The sequence below is a fragment of the Aphidius gifuensis genome, linkage group LG6 (genome assembly GCF_014905175.1).
Source record: "Aphidius gifuensis isolate YNYX2018 linkage group LG6, ASM1490517v1, whole genome shotgun sequence".
Taxonomy (NCBI): Eukaryota; Metazoa; Arthropoda; class Insecta; order Hymenoptera; family Braconidae; genus Aphidius; species Aphidius gifuensis.
The window spans coordinates 7,546,522-7,569,291 of record NC_057793.1 but is presented as its reverse complement, the minus strand read 5'-3'; the positions used below and the strand labels follow the sequence as shown (position 1 = coordinate 7,569,291).

Sequence of the window (22,770 nt, the reverse complement as noted above, 5' to 3'; positions counted from 1 at the left end):
AATAATTCTATACTCAGTGAAAACAAAATTTTCCTCATAATATACTTTCTCAATTTATTAATGAATGAAAATAAACTAGTAAAAAAATATATTATTTTAAAAATATTTTCCCAGACATCATAACAGCAAATAATAATAAAAAAGTAAATAAATAATATTAAATACCATGTAAATAAAATTATCGAAATTTAATTTTAAAAATTATTCAACAAACCAACAAAAAAACTTGAGATAAAAGAATATTTTCAAAAATTTATTATCGATAAAAATCAGTTTGATGACAGATTCCAAATCAACTGGCTTCAATGATGACCTTGATTAATCAGCTGGCTCAAAAAAATTTCAAGAAAAACTTGATGTACTTAATCCTCAGAAAAAAATGTTGAACTTATGTTAAAAAAAAAAAAAAAATAGGTTTCAAAGAATAAGACAGTATGTTTATTCAAAGACACATATATCTTTATATATTATATAAAAAACATTCTATTTTTACAGCATATAAAACAATTCTCTTTATTCCAATTTATATTCACACAATAGCTGCTATTACTTCTAATGCCTTCATTATATTAAAAACCATTTCATTATATATTTAATTTACAATATTTGGAGGGTCAATATACATATATACTTTTTCTTTTCTTTTTTTTTTTTTTTTTATAATAATATATCATTAATCTTTGCACTTTCTGACGTACTTTTTATTTTTATTTATCACGCCAATTTTATTATTAATGTTAAAACTAAATCAAGTCGTCTTGTTTCCTTTTTTTTTAAAAAAAAAAAAAGAAATTAATTCGGATTAACAACTTTCATACCACGATTACGTACAAATTCTAATTCACTTGGATTTTTATTGATAACATTATCAAGTACACGAGCTGTTTCTTGTATTTTTGGTAATGATTCAATTGGTTGTTGTTGTTGTTGTTGTTGTTTATTATTATTTTTATTTTTACTAACTTTTGACAATGGTCTTGGACTTTTTTGTCCACCATTAAAATTATTTCTTTCAATCGTATCTTTATTAATATTATTAGCAACATTGTGATTATGATTGTTTATAACGCCATTATTTAAAAATGTAACATCTGTTTTACCAATAAATTGTCCATCTTGATTATTTAAATTATCATTATTGCTTGTATAAAGAAATGAATCATCAAATATTTCACCAGTATCACGTTGTTCTGGTGGTATTTTATCTAGCCTTGAATTAACAATTGATAAATGCTTTGTAATGTAATCTTGTTCTGGTGCTAATAATGATGCTTTTTCAAGACATTGTGATGCTAAATATAATTGTCCTCGTTCAACCATAACAACACATAAATTATGTAAACCTTGGATATTTGTTGGATCAATTTGTAATATTCTACGATAACAATTTTCAGCAGCATCAAAATCACGTATATTATTTATATAAATATCACCAAGTAGTATTAAACCTTTAATATGATCTGGATGAAATCTAACAAGTTGATTTAAAAATGGTGCTGCTTCAAGTGGACGATGTTCATCAGCTAATAATAATGCAAGATTAAATAATGCTGAACGAAAATCTTCTTTAAGTGCAACAGCATTACGAAACCATCTTTCAGCACTTGCTGTATCATGATCATCCATTGCTAACATACCAAGATTAAAATGAAGACGTTCATTACTTGAATCCTAAAAGAAAAAAATATAAATATATACAATTTAACAAATAATAATATAAAAATAATTTAATTACTTTTCTAAGAAGTTTTAAAAGTCGTTCTCTTGCAACTTTTCTCAGCTCTTCTCTTCCCAATTCTTGAAGTAAAATTGCCGAATTTAAAAGTGCCTGTTCATGCTCAGGATCAAATTCAAGTGCTTTGTCAAGATAAGCAAGTGCTTGTGAGGCTTTTCCTTGTTCCAAAAAAACAACACCCAACTGTAATTGTTAATTTTATATTTGTTATTTTTCATTCAAGTTTTTTATTTTATATATATATATATTTTTTACTTCTTACATTGTAATAAATATCAGGATTATTGCTGTCATAAAATAGTGCTCTTTCATAAACTTCTTGTGCTTCTTTTGTTCTATTCATTTTTATTAAAACATCACCTCTATTAATATAAGCTTGTGTATAATCAGCACGCATACTTATTGCTTGTCTGTATAATAAATCAGCTTCTTCTAATCTCGTTGAATTTTTAGCAATTAAATTTGCCAAATTAACAAATACATTTAAATGACTTGGTGCAATTCTTGCTTGATAAGATTCACCAGGTTTAGCTTTTGGTAATAATGATTTTGCCTAAAAATAATAATAATTAATTCAGCTATTATCTAAATAAACAATACAATTTAAATAATCAAGCAATAATTACCCGAAGATAAGCATCTTCTGCTTCTTTAAACATTTTTAAATGATTATATGTTCTTCCAACATTAATATGAGCACCAATATCATCAACCTGAACACTAACTGCTTGATTAAAATAATCTAATGCTTCAATGTAACGTCCTTGTCCTTCCAATGCATGTCCAACATTATTAAATAACTTTGCATTATTTGTATTAACTTTTAAACCAGACATAAATATTGAATACTCATCAATCCAATCATAATTTCGTACATATGTTTTAACTGAATGTGACAGTAATAATATTGCCAATAAAATTGTCGATAATTTTGGATATCTACAATAATCAATATTTATTTATTAATTTATATTAAAAAAAAAAAACAATTTAAAAATAAACAAACCTTTTTTCAGCTAATATACTCCAACCATATCCAACAAGCATACAGAAACCCATTGATGGTGCATATAAAACTCTTTCAGCAATGACAAAACCAACAGGAAAAAATAAATTTGATGCTGGTAAAAATGGTAATATTAATAATGCTAAACTAATAATAATAATAATTGATAATTGTCGATTTTTAGTAATAACAGCTGTTGTTAATAAAAATAATATCATTCCATAAGCAACAATTGTACCAATATTACGTATATCAAATAAACTTTCAATTAATGGTATTGTTCCCATTGTCCAATCACAACATAAATCATATGGTAAAATTAATAATCTTAAATTAACCATTGCAAGATAATTATATGTTAATTGTCTTGTTGGTGTTGATGATACTGATGCTGGATTATCAAATCTTGTAAATACTGGTAATCTTGATCCCATAACATGTAATCTCAATATTAATAAACTAAATGTTACAATTGTCAATGCAGCAAGACGTTTTGTACCTTCACTTGACCATGTTGGATTAACTTTATTACCACCAAATGCTGATTTAATTGCCAATAATATATCCATTGCTTTAACTTTTTGTACAACAAATATTTCATAAAGTACACAAACAGCTGTTGCTGTTATACCTTGTTCTTTACATAACATTGCAATAAATACACATATCATTGATATTGTCATTGGACGCCATGATGTTATTCTTTTTGTTTTACATGATTTTGTATACATTATCAATGCACCCAAATAAAATAATGATGATAATGATTCAGCTCTTCCAACAACACCAGTTACCTTTAAATTAATCATTATTAATATCATATATATTTATTTATACTTTTAGATAAATTATATACTTACAGCTTCTGTATGTATTGGATGAACAGCAAATAACAAAGCAGATACAAAACTTGCTAAATCTGATAGAAACATCAAACATGTCCTGTATCGAAAATAATAATTTTGTTTTTTTAATTTTAATTATCAATATTTATCAAAGCAATTAATATAAATATAAATAATATATACCTGAAATACAAAATGCACACACCAACATGTAAAATTACATTCAACAAATGATAACCCATTGGATCCAACTGATGAATCATGTAATTCCATCGAAATGTAAGTACGCAAAATGGTCTGTATGATTTGTGCGATTGTTCCTAATAAAAAAATATCTCATTATTATCTTTAATAATTAGTGTTAATTAACTTTTCATTTTTTTAAAATGTATCTGTGTTATTTACAACAAAAACTAGGTATTTTTTAATTGAAAAAACTAAATAAATAAATAAATAAAGAATTGATTTGTTGAAAAATAAAAAAAAGTAGTTTTAAAATTATAATTATTCTTTTGAAATTAAATTGTATGTAATAAATGTTGATTGAATTGCAAATGAAAATTGTTAAAATTGGAGTGAGTATGGATCAATACCAAAACGTTGAGAAAGAAAAATGACAAAAATTTTAATAAATGATTTTTTTTTTTCATGTTTTTTCTTTTAAATTAATATTTTAATAATAAAATATTATATATTAATTACCTTATGCATTGGTGTACCCCAAAAATCATTGAGAAAAACATTTTTAAGTGGTGTATGTGGTCGTAAATCACGATTATCTTTAATTGCTGATATATCATCAAATACAAAACCACAATTTAGACTATTTGCATAGACAATAAATGCAGCAATTGCCACAAAACTAGATAAAACACCACGTGTAGGAACTCCCATCACGAAGACATTTGTCTTGTGATATTTTTAACTCAATTTTTTACCTGATAATCAACAATAAACATTAATTATTGTTGATATTCTAAATATCTTATTCAGTGAGACAATTGATTGATAAAAAAAATTACAATATTTCATTTATCCATTACAAATAATTATTGAATTTTAATTAATTTTATCCAGAAATATATATTTGACACTTTAATGTTTTGATACATATTAAAATTAATTTTTTTCTATTTGTTTTTATTATATTGTTTGCTTGATTTTTTTTTTAAATTAAATTTTGATTGTTGTTAAATTATTTGTTTATGTTTTTAATTATTTATTTATTTATTTATTATTGTTGTAATAATTAAAATCAGTGGAGCTGTCAAGACATGTCAAAATGCCAAACAAGCGTTCCAGGTTTTTTTTCTCTCTCGAACAAGAGTGAGATCCGCGATTGTTGGCCATCTATGTTTTTGTTTTAAAAACCTCATCGACAATTGTCAATTGGTCGGACTTTAGGGACTTTCATTATTTTACCAGAAACATCTAGATTATAGATTGCATTTGTTTATTTTAATATGAAAAAAAAGGATAAATAAAAGTCACAATAAACATTTAACATTGCAGTCACTATGTCAATGCACAATTAACAAAAGAAAAAAATATATCATTTTAAATATGAATTCCAGTTTTTTGACAATTCTTTAAAAATAAACATCTCGGCTTGTATTTTTTTTTTCTAGCTAATGTTGCAAAAAATGCACTTGAAAATCTTCCAAAATTATTCTTGAATAAAAAAAAATCTATATCATTTGCAAATTTTATAATTTATTAATAAAAAAATTAGATGAAAGTGTTTTTTTTTTTTCAAAAAACTGAAACAGGGCATTTGTCTTTTATCTCACTCATATTGCATAAAAAAAAAAAAAAAAACAATATCTATATCCTAGTCTATTGATTAAGAAATTTTGATAATTGCGCATGCGTATAAATTTTTTCAACGAAAATAATCGGATAAAGCCGAAAGTCGTGTTAAAAAAATACGTCACATGTATTAGGCCGACAGTGAATTCAGGTTTGCGCGGTCTCTTTCAGTCATTTTCAGTGAACCCACAGTCTTTCTTGGGAACTCAAGTTGAACTGAAGGATTTCGTGTTAAATTGTTTATTTTAATAACTTTCCTGTTGTTTTTATCATAACATATACATTAAGGACGATGGCCTTGTTTCGTTTGACTGGATCACGATGCATCGAGCTTCAGGTCTGTTTAATTATTTATTTACAATTAAAGTCAACTCATAATCCTTTTTTTTTTATTTTTCTAAATTCAATCTTTACCCAATTAAATTATTATTTTTTTTTATTTGTTTTTATCTTAATTTTTAGTATATATTTTATATATGATTATTTTGACAAATGATTTATACTCTTCCGGGAATTAAAAATTAAAATAATCAAGACCCAGTGAACGGCGTCGTTTTTTTTTTCTTTCCTCCATGAGGCTTCACCTTTTTCTTTCAATTTCTATCGTACTCCAATTAATATTTTTAAATATTAAGATTAATTATTAATAACTATTACATTTGTGTTATCAAAATAATCATAAAACCTCTTTTTTTTTTAATTCATATTTTTTATTCAACAGAAAACAAACTTATCGACTAAAAATTGACCAACGCGTGCCCTTACTCTACATGTATATAAAAAAAAATCAGGCGACTCATATTTACCTCCACGTTTCATCAAAAACTAGAAAATAAAAAAATAAAAAACTCATCAGCTAGTTTTAATATTTTTTTTTCATATTAATAATATCATCCAAATAAATTTTCTCAATTAGATTAAACAACAATATAATTATTTATTTAAAAAAAAAAAAACCAAATGAAAATTTATTAAAAAACAATTTTTATAATATGAAAAATTTGTGCTAGATAAATTTTTTTGTTCATGCGCTCTTCATGACAGTGTTTTTTCTTTTTGTCAATAATTATTATGTAACAATCTCTTTATTTAATTTTTTTTTTTAACATTTATATAATAAAATATAATAACACAGTTATGATATTAAAGATAAAAAAATATATGATTAAATAATAAACTAAACAATTTGAATTATTTATGTAATCATTTTACAAAAATCAATAGGTGCATATTGAAATGTGCAATGACAGAACTCGATAGAATTTTCGATGTCATTCCAAGGTAGATAATGATAATGATAATGAAGAATAAGAAGCATCAATTTGCCTTGAGATATTTGCTATTCACCCTGATTGTGTTACATAATAAATTTAAAAAAAAATATATATCTACACCTATATGCCAAATTTTCAAGGTGATCAATGACACTGACCTTTTTGTTAACTTAAAATATAAATACAATTATTATTAATAAATAATTATTATATAATAAATTTTGAGTATATTTAAAAAATTATAAAATAGAATGCCAGATGATTTAGCAAACACATCTTGACTATAATTAGCAAGAATTTGAGGTCGTAAAAAATCATCAGTTTGCTATTTTGGTCTACTTTTATCAAGGCTATCATTTTGCTTCATCCCTTCATTGAATAACAAAATATATTATTAATTTATTTTTTATAATAATATTTATTCTATTTATTCAACGAGTTTAAATACTTTTAGATTTTTTTTTTTTTTTTCTTTTTCTTTCCACCGGTATGAGTTTTATTTGTTGGATAATATTTTGTGGTGCTTTGCATCTTTGACCTTCTTGATGTCATTTATTTTTTTAATCTCGAGATTTTATTTGTTAATTTTTAAATTATGTCTGTTAGCTTGTCACCTCATTTTTTTTTTTATCAATTTTTTATCTCTGTTTTATAATCCACACACCTTTGTCAAATTTAAAAATAGTCTTTATCCTATTTTGCTTTTTTATAATTATTTTTAATTGATTACAGTTTTTAATTATAAAAATATTATATCGAAAATTTATTTATTATTGTATGACTTGGGTGTATTACAAACTAACAGTATCAAAAACATTCGACAATTTTTTTAATAAATATTTACGAGAAAGTTTTTCAGGTAGATTTTTTTATTTATTTAGAGAAATTTTTATTACAAAATACTCATATATTATTGTGGATATATTTTAGTTTTTTCTTTTTTAATAAAGACGGAAGTCTTTATTTATTTTTATTCATTTCAACATGTGTCGATAGAAATAAATTCCTAAAGAATTCAACGCAAACCAGCGTAGCTATCAGGCGACATTGATAATGATGATGATAAATTTTTTTTTTTTTTCATTTTTCACTACTTTCAAAAAAAAGTTTGAATTATACAAGACAAAAAAAAAAAAAAAAATGAACTTTGATGTTTTTAATTCCCGATATAGACAGTTTTTTTTTTTTTTTTTTTTTTTCTTATCAAAATGAGTATTTACTTTTCAATAAAAAAAAAAAACCTAAACTCATAATCCGTGTATTTTTTAAAATAGGAAAATAATATTTTTAATTTTTCAGAAATAGAATTATTATTAATTTTAAATTTTTCAAAAAATTTCGATTTTTTTTTTTTACTATTCACATGATTCTTATGACGTAACTATTACTAATAAATTCAAATTATAAATTTGAATTTCCAATGACAAACAATACCCAAATGAGAATTAGAAAAAAAAAAAAAACCTATATAATTAATAAAACATTAAAATTCTATCATAAATCCTCGCGAAAAAATTCGAACTATAAAAATCAATAAGAAAAAAAAATAAAAAAATACATCTAGTCGGTATAAAAATAAAAAATAATATGTGGCAATGAAAATCCCGCTGTAATAATTGACTGTAAATTTCCAACGTCTAGATCATGTGAAATTGACGTCATGATATAAAAGCTAGATGAGTCATTTTTTCTTGTGATTGTTCATAGAAAATTCACGTTAAAAAAAAAAAAAATAATATCAATTGATATTATGGTTTTATTTATTTTTAATTTTAATAATTGAGATAATATTAATTGTTGATTATCACAGTTGATTGTTTGACCTATTGAAGACACCAGATAGAAACAGTTAAAATGTATTTTATTGAAATCATTGCTCTGTGATTGATACATTTAATCATCATGTTTCATAAGTTCAACGGATGAGTGATGATATGGCAATTGAAAGATGGCATGTGATAATGACACCAGTATCAACGTCATAATTTTTTTTTTACATTATCAACACATTTACTAAATTTACCAGACCTTGAAATCTTTTTTTTTTTATTATTAATTAATTGGTTAAAGATTTATTTTTTTTTTTTTATTATCAGTATTTGATATTTTTTATTAATAAGGTTTTTATTGTGTATATCTTTATTGTCATTTTGGCACTGATCCCATTTTTCAAGACAAATACATTCAAGCATCAAACAACTGTTGATAAGAATAATAATTTTTTTAAATTATTTTTCACGACCTTCGGACCATCACACATTGGGAATCATTAAACCGTGTGTACTTTAGAATCGGTACAGAAGAATAAATAAAATAATAAAAAAAATATATAACTACACCGGTTTGCGGCTGTTCTACTTACCCCGATAAATAAAATATTTAAAAAGAAATGAAAAAGAAAAGTTGTTTATATTTACAATTTATCTTAATACATGTTTATTATTTTTATTTTTATTTATGAATTACATCTACCTGTATGTATAAAATTATAAATTTTTGATTACAGAAATTGAGTTCACCAATGGTACTTCGTCAATTATCTGATGCATCAACTGATCTTAAAAAAGTACTTGCTGAAAAAATTCCAAAAGAACAAGAACGTGTTAAGGAATTTAGAAAAAATCATGGTTCAACAAAAGTTGGAGAAGTCACTGTTGATATGGTAATTAAATTATGGAAAAAAAAAAAAATTGATCTCTTTAAGTTGCAAATTTTATTATTCAATTGATCTTTAGTTTGTTTTAATTTATTTCATTGAATTATTTTTTTTTTTTCATCTCTCTTACTTTCATCTTTGTTTGTGGCAAAAGATCACGTGTCACGATAAATTATTTTACTACTGCATGCATGCGTACACAATTCGATGAAATCATTTGATGAATAGTATCATTTAAACACGTGCTCCTCACAAAAAAAAAAAAAAAAAATAGACAATTTGTTTTAATATATTTTTCTATATTTATTATTAATAATTTTAATTGTTTTTTTTTTTTTTTTGTAAATAGATGTATGGTGGTATGCGTGGTATCAAGGGTCTCGTTTGGGAACCATCAGTACTTGATGCTGATGAAGGTATTAGATTCCGTGGTAAATCAATTCCTGAATGTCAAAAAGTATTGCCAAAAGCATCTGGTGGTGCTGAGCCACTTCCTGAAGGTTTATTTTGGCTATTGATAACTGGTGAAGTACCAACTGACGCACAAGTTAAAGCAATATCACAAGAATGGGCTTCAAGAAGTTCACTTCCTGCTCATGTTGTTAAAGCACTTAATGATTTTCCAAAAACTCTTCATCCAATGTCACAATTTTCAGCAGCAATAACAATTCTTAATAGTGAAAGTGAATTTGTCAAGGCATATACTGGTGGTGTTCATAAATCAAAATACTGGGAAACTGTATATGAAGATTCAATGAATTTAATTGCAAAATTACCAGTTATTGCAGCAACAATTTATAGAAATGTTTATAAAAATGGTAAAGGTCTTGGTTCAGTTGACAGTGGCAAAGATTGGTCATGGAATTTTTCAAATATGTTGGGTTATGAAAATCCAGAATTTGTTGAACTTATGAGACTTTATTTGACAATTCATTCTGATCATGAAGGTGGAAATGTATCAGCTCATACAACTCATTTAGTTGGTTCAGCTTTATCTGATCCATATTTATCATTAGCTGCTGGTATGAATGGTCTTGCTGGACCACTTCATGGTCTTGCTAATCAAGAAGTACTTGTTTGGCTTGAAAAATTACAAGCACAAGTTGGTCCATCACCAAGTGATGAAAAACTCAAAGAATTTATTTGGAATACACTTAAAAGTGGACAAGTTGTGCCTGGTTATGGTCATGCTGTATTGAGAAAAACTGATCCACGTTATACATGCCAGAGAGAATTTGCTATGAAACATTTACCAAATGATCCACTCTTCAAGGTATTTATTAAATCATTTTATATTTACAACAAAAACAAATTGAATCAAATAATATTTATTTATTTATTTATTTTCTTTTAGCTTGTTTCTCAAGTTTATAAAATTGTTCCACCTGTACTTCTTGAACTTGGAAAAGTTAAAAATCCATGGCCAAATGTTGATGCTCATTCTGGTGTTCTTCTTCAATACTACGGAATGAAAGAAATGAATTATTACACAGTACTTTTTGGTGTATCAAGAGCACTTGGTGTACTTTCATCACTTGTATGGGACAGAGCACTTGGTTTACCAATTGAAAGACCAAAATCTCTTAGCACTGATCTTCTCATGAAAGCTACAAAAGCTGCCTAAATTAACAAAAATTTAATAGTATCTACATCATTATTACTACTATTATAATTAATAATATTATTACCATCAAAATAGAATTGGCCAAAATCACACGACTCATATATTTATAATATACATTTTTTTTTTTTTTTTTATTTAAAATTGTGATTTATAGTATTTTCATTCTATTAAATATTTAAAAAAAAAAAAAAAGAATTTGTATTAAAATATAACAAATTAACTTACCCGACTTAATTGTGTGTATTATTATTTTTCAATACTTGATAATTGACAATATAGTATATAATTTGTTAAAAAAAAAGAAAAATTATGCAACAGTAAATTTAATCACATGAAAATTATTATAAATATATAATCAGAAAAATAATTAAATAACACACAAGGCTGTAAATAAATCGAGAAAATAAAAATAATGATAAAAATATAATATTAAATTTTATCATTATTTATTAGAAATTTCATTATAATAAATTGAAAAAATAAATAAATAAATAATAAACTAGCAATGAATAGTTTTAGTTAAAATAAAAGTAATAATTGTTGATTGGAAAAAAAAATAAATAAATAATTAAATCTGCGAATGAGTTTACGAATATTTAATGCTGTTACTAGTCTAAACATTTTCTCAGCTCATGTAGTAGTAATTAGCAAAATGAAATGGAAAAGAAAAACCCTCAGTAATTTATTTTATTTTTTTGTCATTTTCGAAATTTGTTATTGCAGGAGTATTGTTGCTATTGTTGTTTTTTATTTTCAATCTCATACAGTTTCGAAAAAGAAACAAACGAAAAAAAAGAGACGCCGATCGTTTTGAGTATGAATGAGTGTATGCAATTAATCTTATTTATTTAATTTATACACAAATTAAATAATGATAATAAATGAGTTCAAGTAATAATTACTTATCAATTATTGATTTATTTTTATTTCATTAATTTCACCGTTTTTTTTTTTTTGCACGACATATTTTTTAACATTAATTTATGTATAATTTTCTTAATATTAACAAGCAATATCGCAGTTATTTTATCATTCAAATTATTCAAATAATAAAAGTAATTTACAGCAAATGAGACCTTGATCCATTATTATTTTCAAATTGATAAAAATAAAATAATACGAAGACAACCGTGGTTTTCATGGATGGTTTGTATATTTAATTTGTTTTTTTAGCTGCGTATTTTGGAAGGATAGCCTGATATTTATGAGCTAAAAATTTAAACAAAATTGTTTAAATTAATAACCACAAACTAATTTAATCCCTGGAAAAAAAATTTAAACAATTCTCGATATGTGAAAATGAGTTAATCATCTTATTTAATAAACAATATTTTTTTTTTCTTTCTCATATTTTATCGCAGCTATAATTATAAAATAAAATATTAACAATATTATACTAAAAAAAATAATTCAATTTATTTCTTTAAACTTATAATAATTGTCAACTTGTGATTTTCATTATTTTTTTTCCACAAAAAAAAAAAAGAACTATCATCAGTCTCATAACAACAAAATGTTCGACTTTATAAAATTATTAATTAATGTTAATCAATGTTAATTAATTAAACACTCATTAATAATAACAGAAAAAAAAAACTATTTTTTAAAAACAAGAAAGTCTTGTTTAAATTCTCATTGTAACACTCACACACCCTCTCAAATTACAGCCATACTATTTTTTTTTTCTTTCATATTTTTTGTTAACAATTTCTGTACAAGATAATTGATTTAAAGTCGATTAATTATTGTTACAATGCCATCAATATTACGTCATGTTTTTTTGATATGACCAACAATCCATTCAAGTCCTTGATAAAGTCTGAAATAATATAATAATATATTAATAAATCATGTAGCTTATTAATTATAAAATAATATATTAATAAATAAATAACCCTTCGCCAGTTAGTGCACAACAACTTTGTATGTGCCAATGGTGTTCTTTAATTGATGTTAAATCAAGTTGATTTGATATTTCAGCAGCACTCATACTTCCTTTTAAATCTAGTTTATTTGCATAAACTAATACATTTGCTTTACGTAATTCTTCATGATTTAACATTGTATAAAGTTCATCTCTAATAACACTTAATCTTTCTCTATCAGTACTATCAATAACCATTATTATAAATTCAGTATTTGTATAATATGTTGACCAAGCTGCTCTTAGACTTTGTTGTCCACCTAAATCCCACATTATAAAATGTATATTTTTCCATACAACTTCTTCAACATTTGAGCCAATTGTCGGTGATGTATGAACAACTTCATTCATTAAAAATTGATAGAGTATCGTTGTTTTACCTGCATTGTCCAATCCAACCATAACAATTTTATGCTCTGTAAATTATTTAAATATTTATTCATTTTTTTTATATAAAAAGAAAATTATTTTTTGTGAAAGTACACATTTGTTATGAAATTTTAATAATAATATATTTAAAGCTTGACCAATAAAAATTATTATTTTTTTTTTTTAATTATTAAAACTCTCACCTTCATTTCCAAAGAGGCTCCACAATTTTGAAAATAACATACCCATTATTATTATTATTATTGTCTGTTTATTATTTTTGACAAGTTATTTATTTATTTTTTTTGTTTCTTGTTTTTTTTTATATGTTAGGTTATGTTTTGTCAAGTATTGTAGGTAATTTAAAAACAGACTAAAGAAAAATAAATCTATCACTAAATAAACAATATAATTTAAATTAATTAAATATTAATTAATATAAATATATTTAAAGTTAATTTTTTTTAATCAAAAATAATAAAAAACACATTGAGTCAAGTGACATTGAGCAGTTGGATCAACAAGACAATTTCATGACGTTTATAATTTATTTATTTTTCTATTGTAATGTATAAAATTATTTAAAATTACTTGTACACATAATTATGATAATAATAAAATTAATATTTTTAATCCAAATATGACAGCAACATGTTGACTAATTTATTTACAATTTTACAAATAAAAACATGTCAAATTGTCAATACACTTTTAAACTTTAATATATTATATTACTTTACTTGGACAAAATATTCACTTGAATGTACATATGTATTGTTAATTATTTATAATACAATACTGACTCAAATCCAACTTAAATATTTGCTCCAATTCACAGACTCCAATAGTCCAATTAACTCAGATTGTTTTTTTCCGCTAGGCGGCTACGTCAAGTAAAAATATAAATAAATAAAAAAAAATAAATAAATAAATATATTATTGGTTATATTCTCCTGTCAATTCTCAATATTATACCTAGATGTGGAAATTTTTCCAATTAAAGGTGAAGCAATTGACATGCGTCATGAATTTTTAATTCTACGTAGAAAAAAAAAAGAGAAAGAGTAGTTTGCTGCTTTAAATTTTAGAATGGAATGACCCATATGTATTTTGCCTGGAGCCTGCTGGAGCCTAACATAAAACATTTATAATTTCATATATAAAAAAAAAATTAGAGAGGTCTTGGATTTATATTTTATTGTTGTGATGATCCCTTCCATCAGTTTATAATTCTAACGCTCGTCATAATAAATACACAACATCTGAGTATTATACTAATCTGTGATTGGCTGTTAATCAGTCGGCTGATTTTTTTAGAGAAAGACAGTTTAGGTGAACAAAGTACAACCAGCTGACCAACCGAACATTCATCGTGGCAGTTTTCAAGCATCTACACGCTTTTTTTTAATTTTTTAAATAAATTGCTCCTATTTTTCAAAGTACAATTTATTTTTTTTTATAACATTCCAAGTTATTTATCAAATTAATTTAACAACATGAGTGAACAGTAAGTTATTATTTTTTAAATATTTTAATTGATATAATTGATATTTTATAATATTTGCAATTCATTGCACAATAATAAAAAAATATTAGTCGAGTCATTTTTTATTTTGTTATTATTATATTTATATATTATTTAATGATGATAGATAATGATAAATAATTTTTCTTTATAGAGTTGCTGATATTGCCTTGATTGGCCTGGCAGTTATGGGTCAAAATTTAATTTTAAACATGAATGATCATGGTTTTGTTGTTTGTGCATACAACCGTACAACTGACAAGGTAAAATTATTTTGTGAAAATGAAGCCAAGGGTACAAATGTCATTGGTGCTTATAGTCTTGAAGAAATGGTTGGTAAACTTAAATTACCACGCAGAGTTATGCTACTAGTGAAAGGTAAATAAATAATTGTTGTTATAATACAAATAATAATGATAAATAAACTAATAAATATATATGTTGATATTAAATTAAAGCTGGTGCAGCAGTTGATGCATTTATTGATAAACTACTTCCATTATTGTCAATTGGTGACATAATAATTGATGGTGGTAATTCAGAGTATCATGATACTGAAAGAAGAACAATTGAATTGGAAAAAAAAGGTATACTTTTTGTTGGTTGTGGAGTAAGTGGTGGTGAAGAAGGTGCAAGATATGGTCCATCATTGATGCCTGGTGGTAATGTAAAAGCTTGGCCATATATTAAGCCAATATTTCAAAAAATATGTGCTCAAAGTGATGGTGATCCATGTTGTGATTGGGTTGGTGAAACTGGTGCTGGTCATTTTGTTAAAATGGTACATAATGGTATTGAATATGGTGATATGCAACTTGTTTGTGAAGCATATCAGCTAATGCGTGATGGTCTTGGTCTTGGACAAGATGAAATGAGTAAAGTATTTGAAGAATGGAATAAACATGAACTTGATTCATATCTCATTGAAATAACACGTGATATATTAAAATATAAAGATGATAAAGGTTATTTACTTGAAAGAATATGTGATACTGCTGGACAAAAAGGTACTGGTAAATGGACAGCAATTGCAGCACTTGAATATGGTATACCAGTAACTCTAATTGCTGAATCTGTATTTGGTAGATGTTTATCTGCATTAAGAAATTCACGTATTGAAGCATCAAATATTATTAAAAGAAAACGTTCAACATTTAAAGGAGATAAAAATGAATTTATAAATCATATTAGAAAAGCATTATATGCATCAAAAATAATATCATATGCTCAAGGTTTTATGTTACTTCAAGAAGCTGCTAAAGAACATAATTGGAATTTAAATTATGGTGGTATTGCACTTATGTGGAGAGGTGGTTGTATAATAAGAAGTCGTTTTTTGGGTAATATTAAACAAGCATTTGATAAAAATCCAAAATTAACAAATTTATTATTAGATGATTTTTTTTCTGATGCTATTATTAATTGTGATGAAAGTCTTAAAACAATTGTATCAACAGCTGCTAATATATCAATACCAATACCAGCATTTTATTCAGCACTTGGTTTTTTGGATGGTTTTACAACAGCAAAATCATCAGCAAATTTAATTCAAGCACAAAGAGATTATTTTGGTGCACATACATATGAAATTATTGGTCAAGAAGGTAAATTTGTACATACTAATTGGACTGGAAGAGGTGGTTCAGTATCATCAACAACATATGATGCATAATTCATTAAAATATTATATTTTTAAAATACAAATACTTGTGCATTATTTCATTATTTTTTTTTTCTTTCTTAAATCTTTGTATTTTTCTACAAGATTGTACAATGAAATTTAAATAAAATTATTTATACAAATTTAAAAAAAAAAACATGCCGAACAAATTGAAATAATCAACAATACGTGTATATACATATTTTGTGCTATTGTATCTAATAAAACTTTGGTACATATTTTTATATATTTTCCAATGTAATTAAAATATCTTGAAATTTCGTTGATAAATATGTCATTTTTTTAAAAATTTTATTTTCTTATATACCTATATATATTTATGTAAGATTACTATTTTTTTTTTTTTTGTTATTTTTTTCTTTTTTTTTTTTTTTCATAATTAATATGCAATAATTACAAGTCTTAATTAGTACGATCTAATAAGTGTGGTACCTATAAACATAGGTTTATATTTATATATGCATATTAAATAATTAAAAATCACAGTCTTAGTTAAAGAATTGACAGCAGAAAATACTATCTGTTCTCTATTGATATAATTTTTGTTGTTTTTTTTTATGTTTATCTTTTATATATTTATAATAATATATATATATATTGCGTTATTTAATAATACGCAATAATTCATCTCTGCGTATGATAACTTATTTATAATAATAATAGTACTATACAGTATGCATAATGCAATACTGTATTTAAACAGGTGTTTCGAGGCACCAGGAATATTTATAAAGGAATGTTCATTTTAAAAAAGAGTATGCAAAAATTTTTTTGTTTGTAAAGGTGGAAAAAGCAACAATTAAAACAATATCATAACAATTTTGTTATATAAAAAATTGCTATGATATATATATATAATATTAATTAATATAATTAATAATAATAATAGTTATAATTATTATCACCGATATAGGCATCATCTCGCTGGGTCAAACGGTGATACATGAAATTAATTGTTGGCATAGTTGACTATATTGCAATTGATCACCACTTATTCTTCTCATTTTTATACCTTTTATTTCACGTTCTTCTGTTTCACAAACTCGCAATTCAATTTGTACACCACCAGGATACTCAAGACTCAATCCATTACCATCAATTTCTTGTCTTGAAAATATAAAACCTTTTGGTGGTGCATGTGCATCAATAATTTGTTTAACTCTACCAAGTATTGTTTCAGAATTTAAACGACTTGATTCATCAGATAATGTTACTTCAACTTCTGTTGGTATTGGTGAATCAATTGAATTAATACGACCAATACCACGTGTTATACTTGGTTTTGATGGATCAAAAGGTTCTGATATTATAAAACTTGGTAAAGTATTGCAGTACGGTAATAAATCATCAAGTGAATCAAGTGATGTTGATGATGATGGTGAACAACTTAATAGTGTTACTTGTCCACCAAGTACATCTGTCACTGATATTTGTGGAGGTACCTGTTTTAATAAATGATTCATTTACATAATACAAATTAAATAAATAATTAATTGATTATTTTTTTTTTCAATAATAATATTATTATTTTTTATTAAATTAAATTTATTTACTTTGACTCTTGGTATATCAATTGGATGTTCTTCTTGTATCATATCTAATGCTGGACTGTTACTTGGTGAATAACTAACTGGTGTTGTTGTTGGTGATCTATGATGTCTCAATGGACTTAAATCAAGTGGTGCTGTTGGAGCTTGTGTTGGTGTACCATGAACAATACTTCCTTGTACTGTTGCCGTTGTAAGACCACTTAAACCTATATTAAAATAAAAAAATTTTCATTTATAGATATATTATTGAGATACATAATTATTTATTTATTTTTTATTTATTAACCTTGAGTAATTGCAGCAACTCCTCTTTCATGTATAGGAGAACCAGGAATACTTGCAGGACTATGTGATGGTGATGCTAATCTTTGAAGTTGTTGATATTCTTGTTGAAGTGCTTGTATACCTGGACCAGGTGGACATGAGCCTTCTGATGCTCTTCTAACTGGTGAATAACGTTCAGCTGCAGCATGAATACTTGGTTCTTTGTATGAATCTCTGCTACCAGCTGTATATATATTTATTAATTTTATTTTTATTATTTTAAAATAAATAAAATTAATATTATGATAAATAAAATATTAAAATTATAGCAATAATACACATGCAACATTTATAATAAAAATTAGTGCTATAAATAATAATTAAAAAAACAAAAAAAAAAAAAATCACCAATTGCTGCTGGATAAAGTGATGATTTTCTCAAATGAGGAAGTGTGGTACCTCGCAGATGCGAAGGTAATAATTTTGGCACCCATTCTCTTTTCATCCTAGCTTCCACTTCCATTACCAGTTCAGGATTTATAACTACATGCATGATTACATCAACCAACAAGACATGGAAGAAGTGCAGCACAACCAGATACAACAAAATCATACAAAATAATAATAAATAAATAAATAAAAATAAAAACAAAAAAAAACAAATGAAAAAAAGTGTCACAAAAATAAATTTTTTTTTATGATATATTTATGCTGATTAAATTACGTATTTGATACTCACAAAAAAAATATATATATATTGAAACAGCAACAACAGCAACAACACTGATATACAAAAAAAATGTATGATACATAATTAAATATGATTTTACCTGGACGTTGCATAACTGCTGTTAAACCAGTTCGTCTTCTTCGATCACTACTTGTTGAACTTGTGCTACTTCCACCATTACTATCAGCACTAACACTACCACTACCACTAACACTTAAAGTTTGAGAGCATTGACCCATTATTGGACTTCCACCCTTTAAATAAAATAAATAATTTAATTTTATAATAATAATTATATATTTAAGTAACTTACTGATTGTAAATGTTCTCTGCTACCTGGTTGACTCCAACAACCATCTTCAATATTTGAACTTCCACTACCTCCATGTTGTTGTTGCTGTTGTTGTTGTTGTGCTTGTGTTTGTTGTTGTTGTTGTTGTTGTTGATAATAAACATGTAAATTAGCACCACCATCTGATGCTCGTCTACCAAAATTACTAATTGCTCCCATAACTTGTGGTGGTTTTAATAAATGTTGATCTTTTATTTGAAAATTTTGTGGTGGTTGATTTTGTATTAGGGGAAGATTTAATGGTAAATTTGTTTGTGGTAACATTTGTTGATCAGTATTATTACATGGTATTTGTGATAACATTCCAAATTGTGTATAACAATAATCTGGAAAATATGAGCATGGATATTGATAAGTTGATGTTGGCTGATGTGCTGTATCACCTGGTCCAACAGTATGTCTTCTTGTTGCATGATATGATGTACTAGTTGGTAAATATTGACAAGATTTATTATCAGATTCAGTATCTGTTTCAACTTCACCAAATTTTTCTAATTGATGTGCACCATCTGGCATATAATCACCAGGAAGACTTTGCATACTTGGTAAACTAGACAAAGTCGGCTCTAAACGATCAGCAAGTAAATGATAAATTGCTGATACATGATCAAATGCATTTCCCTGAACAGACTTTAGTAATTTATCAGCACTTAGTCCAGGTAATCTTAACATATTTTCCATAACTACTTGATTTAAAGGCTGAGGATATATTGTTTCTGGACGACATCTAAATTAAACATTACCAAATTAATTTATTAATTACAATAATTAATAATTTAATTTATAATTTACTAACCCTATAGTTTCTGTTTCAGTAACACCATCAATACTAATCCATGGATGTGCCATTATTTGTGTTATACTAAGCCTTCTTTCAGGTTCAACAACTAGCATATGCCTTATTAATTTTTCACATTCTGTTAATTTAAAAAATAATACAATTTATAATTGCAATATAATATACATATATAAAATATAAAATACATACCTGCAGACATAAAAAATGGTATTCTAAATTTTCCTGATACAACAACTGATCGTAATAATTGCATTGTTGGTCCATCAAAAGGTAATGCACCACATACCAAAACGTACAATACAACACCCAGACTCTGTTAATATTTATCAAAAAATTTAATTAATAAAAAATAATATTTGATTGATTGATTGATTTATTTAATAAATTTATTATCAACATACCCATACGTCTGAGCTTGGACCATCGTAATGTTTTCCTTCAAATATTTCTGGTGCAGCATAAGGTGGTGAACCACACCAAGTATTCAGCTGCATACCAGGTGTGTATTCATTACTGAATCCAAAATCAGCAAGTTTTATATTTTCATTTGCATCAAGAAGTAAATTTTCAGCCTATTTGCAAAATAATTATTTATTTATTATACTCATAATAATAAATAATAAAAATAAAAAAATATAAACCTTAAGATCTCGATGAACAACTCCTTGTTGATGAAGATAATTAACAGCAAGTAAAATTTGTTTAAATATTCTTCTAGCAAGTGGTTCTGACATTCTTCCATTTTTAACAAGATAATCAAATATTTCACCACCTGGTGCATATTCAGTAACAAGATAAATCATTTTTTCTGTTTCCATAACTTGATATAGTCTTATTATATGTGGATGTCGTAGTCTTTTCATTATATGTACTTCACGAAATATTTTAGCTAAATTTTCTTCACTTAATTTTGTTTTATCTATGATTTTAATTGCAACCTGAAATAAATATATTAATTTATTCATTTATAATTATTTATAATTACTTGACATTATTATTAACAATCAACAGAAAAAAAAACAAAAATTTATTAATCTTGTAATTTTGATTATTGTTAAACAAGTATTTTATTTTTTAAAATTTTATATTTTGTTTAAAGAAAAACGAGTAAAATGACAATTGAAATTTTTTTAAAAATTATTATTATCATTCTACAATGTAAACAAATGAATTGATAATGCGAAATAATAATAAACAGTATAAAAACAATTTTTCATTTAATTAAACTGGCATAATTTATGTGACAGATTATTGTGGCCATCATTGTATTGAGCTAATTGACAAAATAAGTGTTTTTTTTTTATCAAGATTTCAAGTACATATGAATGTATTGTAGAGAAAAACAATTCAAACATATGACAGTTTATTTTTTTTTTTTTATCAATTGATTAATAATAAAAGTGTAGAAGAAAAAAAAAGTGAGTGTTAGATTGTCATGATCATAATGAAAATTAAGAAATAATAAATTTAAAAAAAAAAAAAAAAAAAAAACATTCATACACATACACGCTCACCAACAAACTCATACATATCCAATGTGAAAATACACGTAGAAATATACGAATTCATACCTTGGATTTTGTAACAACATGAGTTGCCATTTTGACAACAGCAAAGTTACCTTTGCCAATTGTTTTATTCAATTCATAATAACCAACTCGTATGAGTTTATTGGCAGGTTGTTGTGAAATTTCATTACGCGACGTCGTCGCGGATGCCATTTTTATTAAATCACTTGCTAATACACAGCAATTATATTTATTTTTACAGACGACACGACATGGAGGCAGCGGTATGATACTGTACATACACTCACATACAAACAATAGTTAAAAAATGTTGAATAAAAAAAAGAAAAAAAAAAGGATTGAATGGCGAACCGCAGGGTGCCGCAACGGATTACTAGATTATAGGGAAATTATAGGGAAATTTTATGGAAATAAAAATTTACTGATCATTGCGCAGTGTCATGTCTAAATAATTCGTAATTAGAAAAGAAATTTGAAAAATAATATTGAATAATATCTCGGACTGATGATGATGATGATGAATCATATTTTTTTATTTTTTGAAAAGTTTTTTGACACGTATTAGGCTATTATCAAACTGAAAAATATCAAAATAAATTTTTTTTTCAACAAACCAAAGTCACATCTTAAATTAATCGTCCAATTGTAAACTGACAAAATAATTTTTTTATTACAAATTAACATGTGGAAAATAATATCTATTTTTCTAAAAGAAAAAAATTTATAAAAATAAATTTATATAAAAATTACAGGTAAATTGTTGTGGTAATTCGGGAAAAGAAAATTATGGTGATACTGAAAATTTTCCACAATCTTGTTGTTTTTGCTGTAATTATCAAGATAAAAAATTATACTCATTTTATTAAATAGAATTATTTATTAAAAAGCTTTTAATTTGATTTTAATTTTCCAGTTACTTGCTATTAAATTTGCAATTCAAAGCAATAAATCAATAAAAATATAAATGTATATGAAAAAAATATAAAAATATTTTCAATTGATATTTGTTTTGGTATTTTTATCATATCGTAAAAAATCGACCTAAATAGTAATCATTGCTTTCTGATCTCATTTAAAATGCCCCATATATATTAATAA

General features: G+C 25.0%; 5 protein-coding genes across 7 annotated transcripts; 2 read left to right on the top strand and 3 right to left on the bottom strand.

Annotated features, from left to right (window-relative positions):
- Window positions 1-435: 435 nt before the first annotated feature.
- On the bottom strand, window positions 436-4,959 carry LOC122859241 (protein O-mannosyl-transferase Tmtc3). 2 transcript variants are annotated; one of them, XM_044162671.1, is made up of 9 exons: window positions 4,609-4,959; window positions 4,289-4,524; window positions 3,770-3,906; window positions 3,602-3,683; window positions 2,742-3,535; window positions 2,362-2,674; window positions 1,998-2,288; window positions 1,736-1,918; window positions 508-1,671 (listed from the first exon to the last, which is right to left on the bottom strand). In XM_044162671.1, the coding sequence occupies exons 2-9, from the start codon at window positions 4,478-4,480 to the stop codon at window positions 793-795; spliced, it is 2,871 nt and encodes a 956-aa protein (XP_044018606.1). In that variant the 5' UTR covers window positions 4,481-4,524; window positions 4,609-4,959; the 3' UTR covers window positions 508-792. The 2 variants fall into 2 exon arrangements, with proteins under 2 accessions (XP_044018608.1, XP_044018606.1); XM_044162673.1 differs by having other exon boundaries at window positions 436-1,671; window positions 4,289-4,959.
- A 106-nt stretch (window positions 4,960-5,065) lies between these two features.
- Window positions 5,066-12,779, top strand: LOC122859243 (probable citrate synthase 2, mitochondrial). The gene is made up of 4 exons (XM_044162675.1): window positions 5,066-5,732; window positions 9,176-9,331; window positions 9,675-10,598; window positions 10,680-12,779. Exons 1-4 carry the CDS (start codon window positions 5,688-5,690, stop codon window positions 10,947-10,949), a joined length of 1,395 nt encoding a protein of 464 aa, XP_044018610.1. The 5' UTR covers window positions 5,066-5,687; the 3' UTR covers window positions 10,950-12,779.
- On the bottom strand, window positions 11,690-14,129 carry LOC122859244 (ADP-ribosylation factor-like protein 5B). The gene is made up of 3 exons (XM_044162676.1): window positions 13,446-14,129; window positions 12,845-13,289; window positions 11,690-12,768 (listed from the first exon to the last, which is right to left on the bottom strand). Exons 1-3 carry the CDS (start codon window positions 13,489-13,491, stop codon window positions 12,720-12,722), a joined length of 540 nt encoding a protein of 179 aa, XP_044018611.1. The 5' UTR covers window positions 13,492-14,129; the 3' UTR covers window positions 11,690-12,719.
- Window positions 14,130-14,281: 152 nt separating this feature from the next.
- Window positions 14,282-16,737, top strand: LOC122859242 (6-phosphogluconate dehydrogenase, decarboxylating). The gene is made up of 3 exons (XM_044162674.1): window positions 14,282-14,749; window positions 14,922-15,145; window positions 15,226-16,737. Exons 1-3 carry the CDS (start codon window positions 14,739-14,741, stop codon window positions 16,437-16,439), a joined length of 1,449 nt encoding a protein of 482 aa, XP_044018609.1. The 5' UTR covers window positions 14,282-14,738; the 3' UTR covers window positions 16,440-16,737.
- LOC122859240 (serine/threonine-protein kinase SIK3-like) lies at window positions 16,708-21,968 on the bottom strand. 2 transcript variants are annotated; one of them, XM_044162669.1, is made up of 11 exons: window positions 21,715-21,968; window positions 20,785-21,081; window positions 20,545-20,715; window positions 20,333-20,456; window positions 20,141-20,261; window positions 19,306-20,071; window positions 19,093-19,246; window positions 18,671-18,805; window positions 18,285-18,506; window positions 18,002-18,204; window positions 16,708-17,890 (listed from the first exon to the last, which is right to left on the bottom strand). In XM_044162669.1, exons 1-11 carry the CDS (start codon window positions 21,949-21,951, stop codon window positions 17,378-17,380), a joined length of 2,943 nt encoding a protein of 980 aa, XP_044018604.1. In that variant the 5' UTR covers window positions 21,952-21,968; the 3' UTR covers window positions 16,708-17,377. The 2 variants fall into 2 exon arrangements, with proteins under 2 accessions (XP_044018604.1, XP_044018605.1); XM_044162670.1 differs by lacking the exon at window positions 18,671-18,805.
- Window positions 21,969-22,770: the final 802 nt, after the last annotated feature.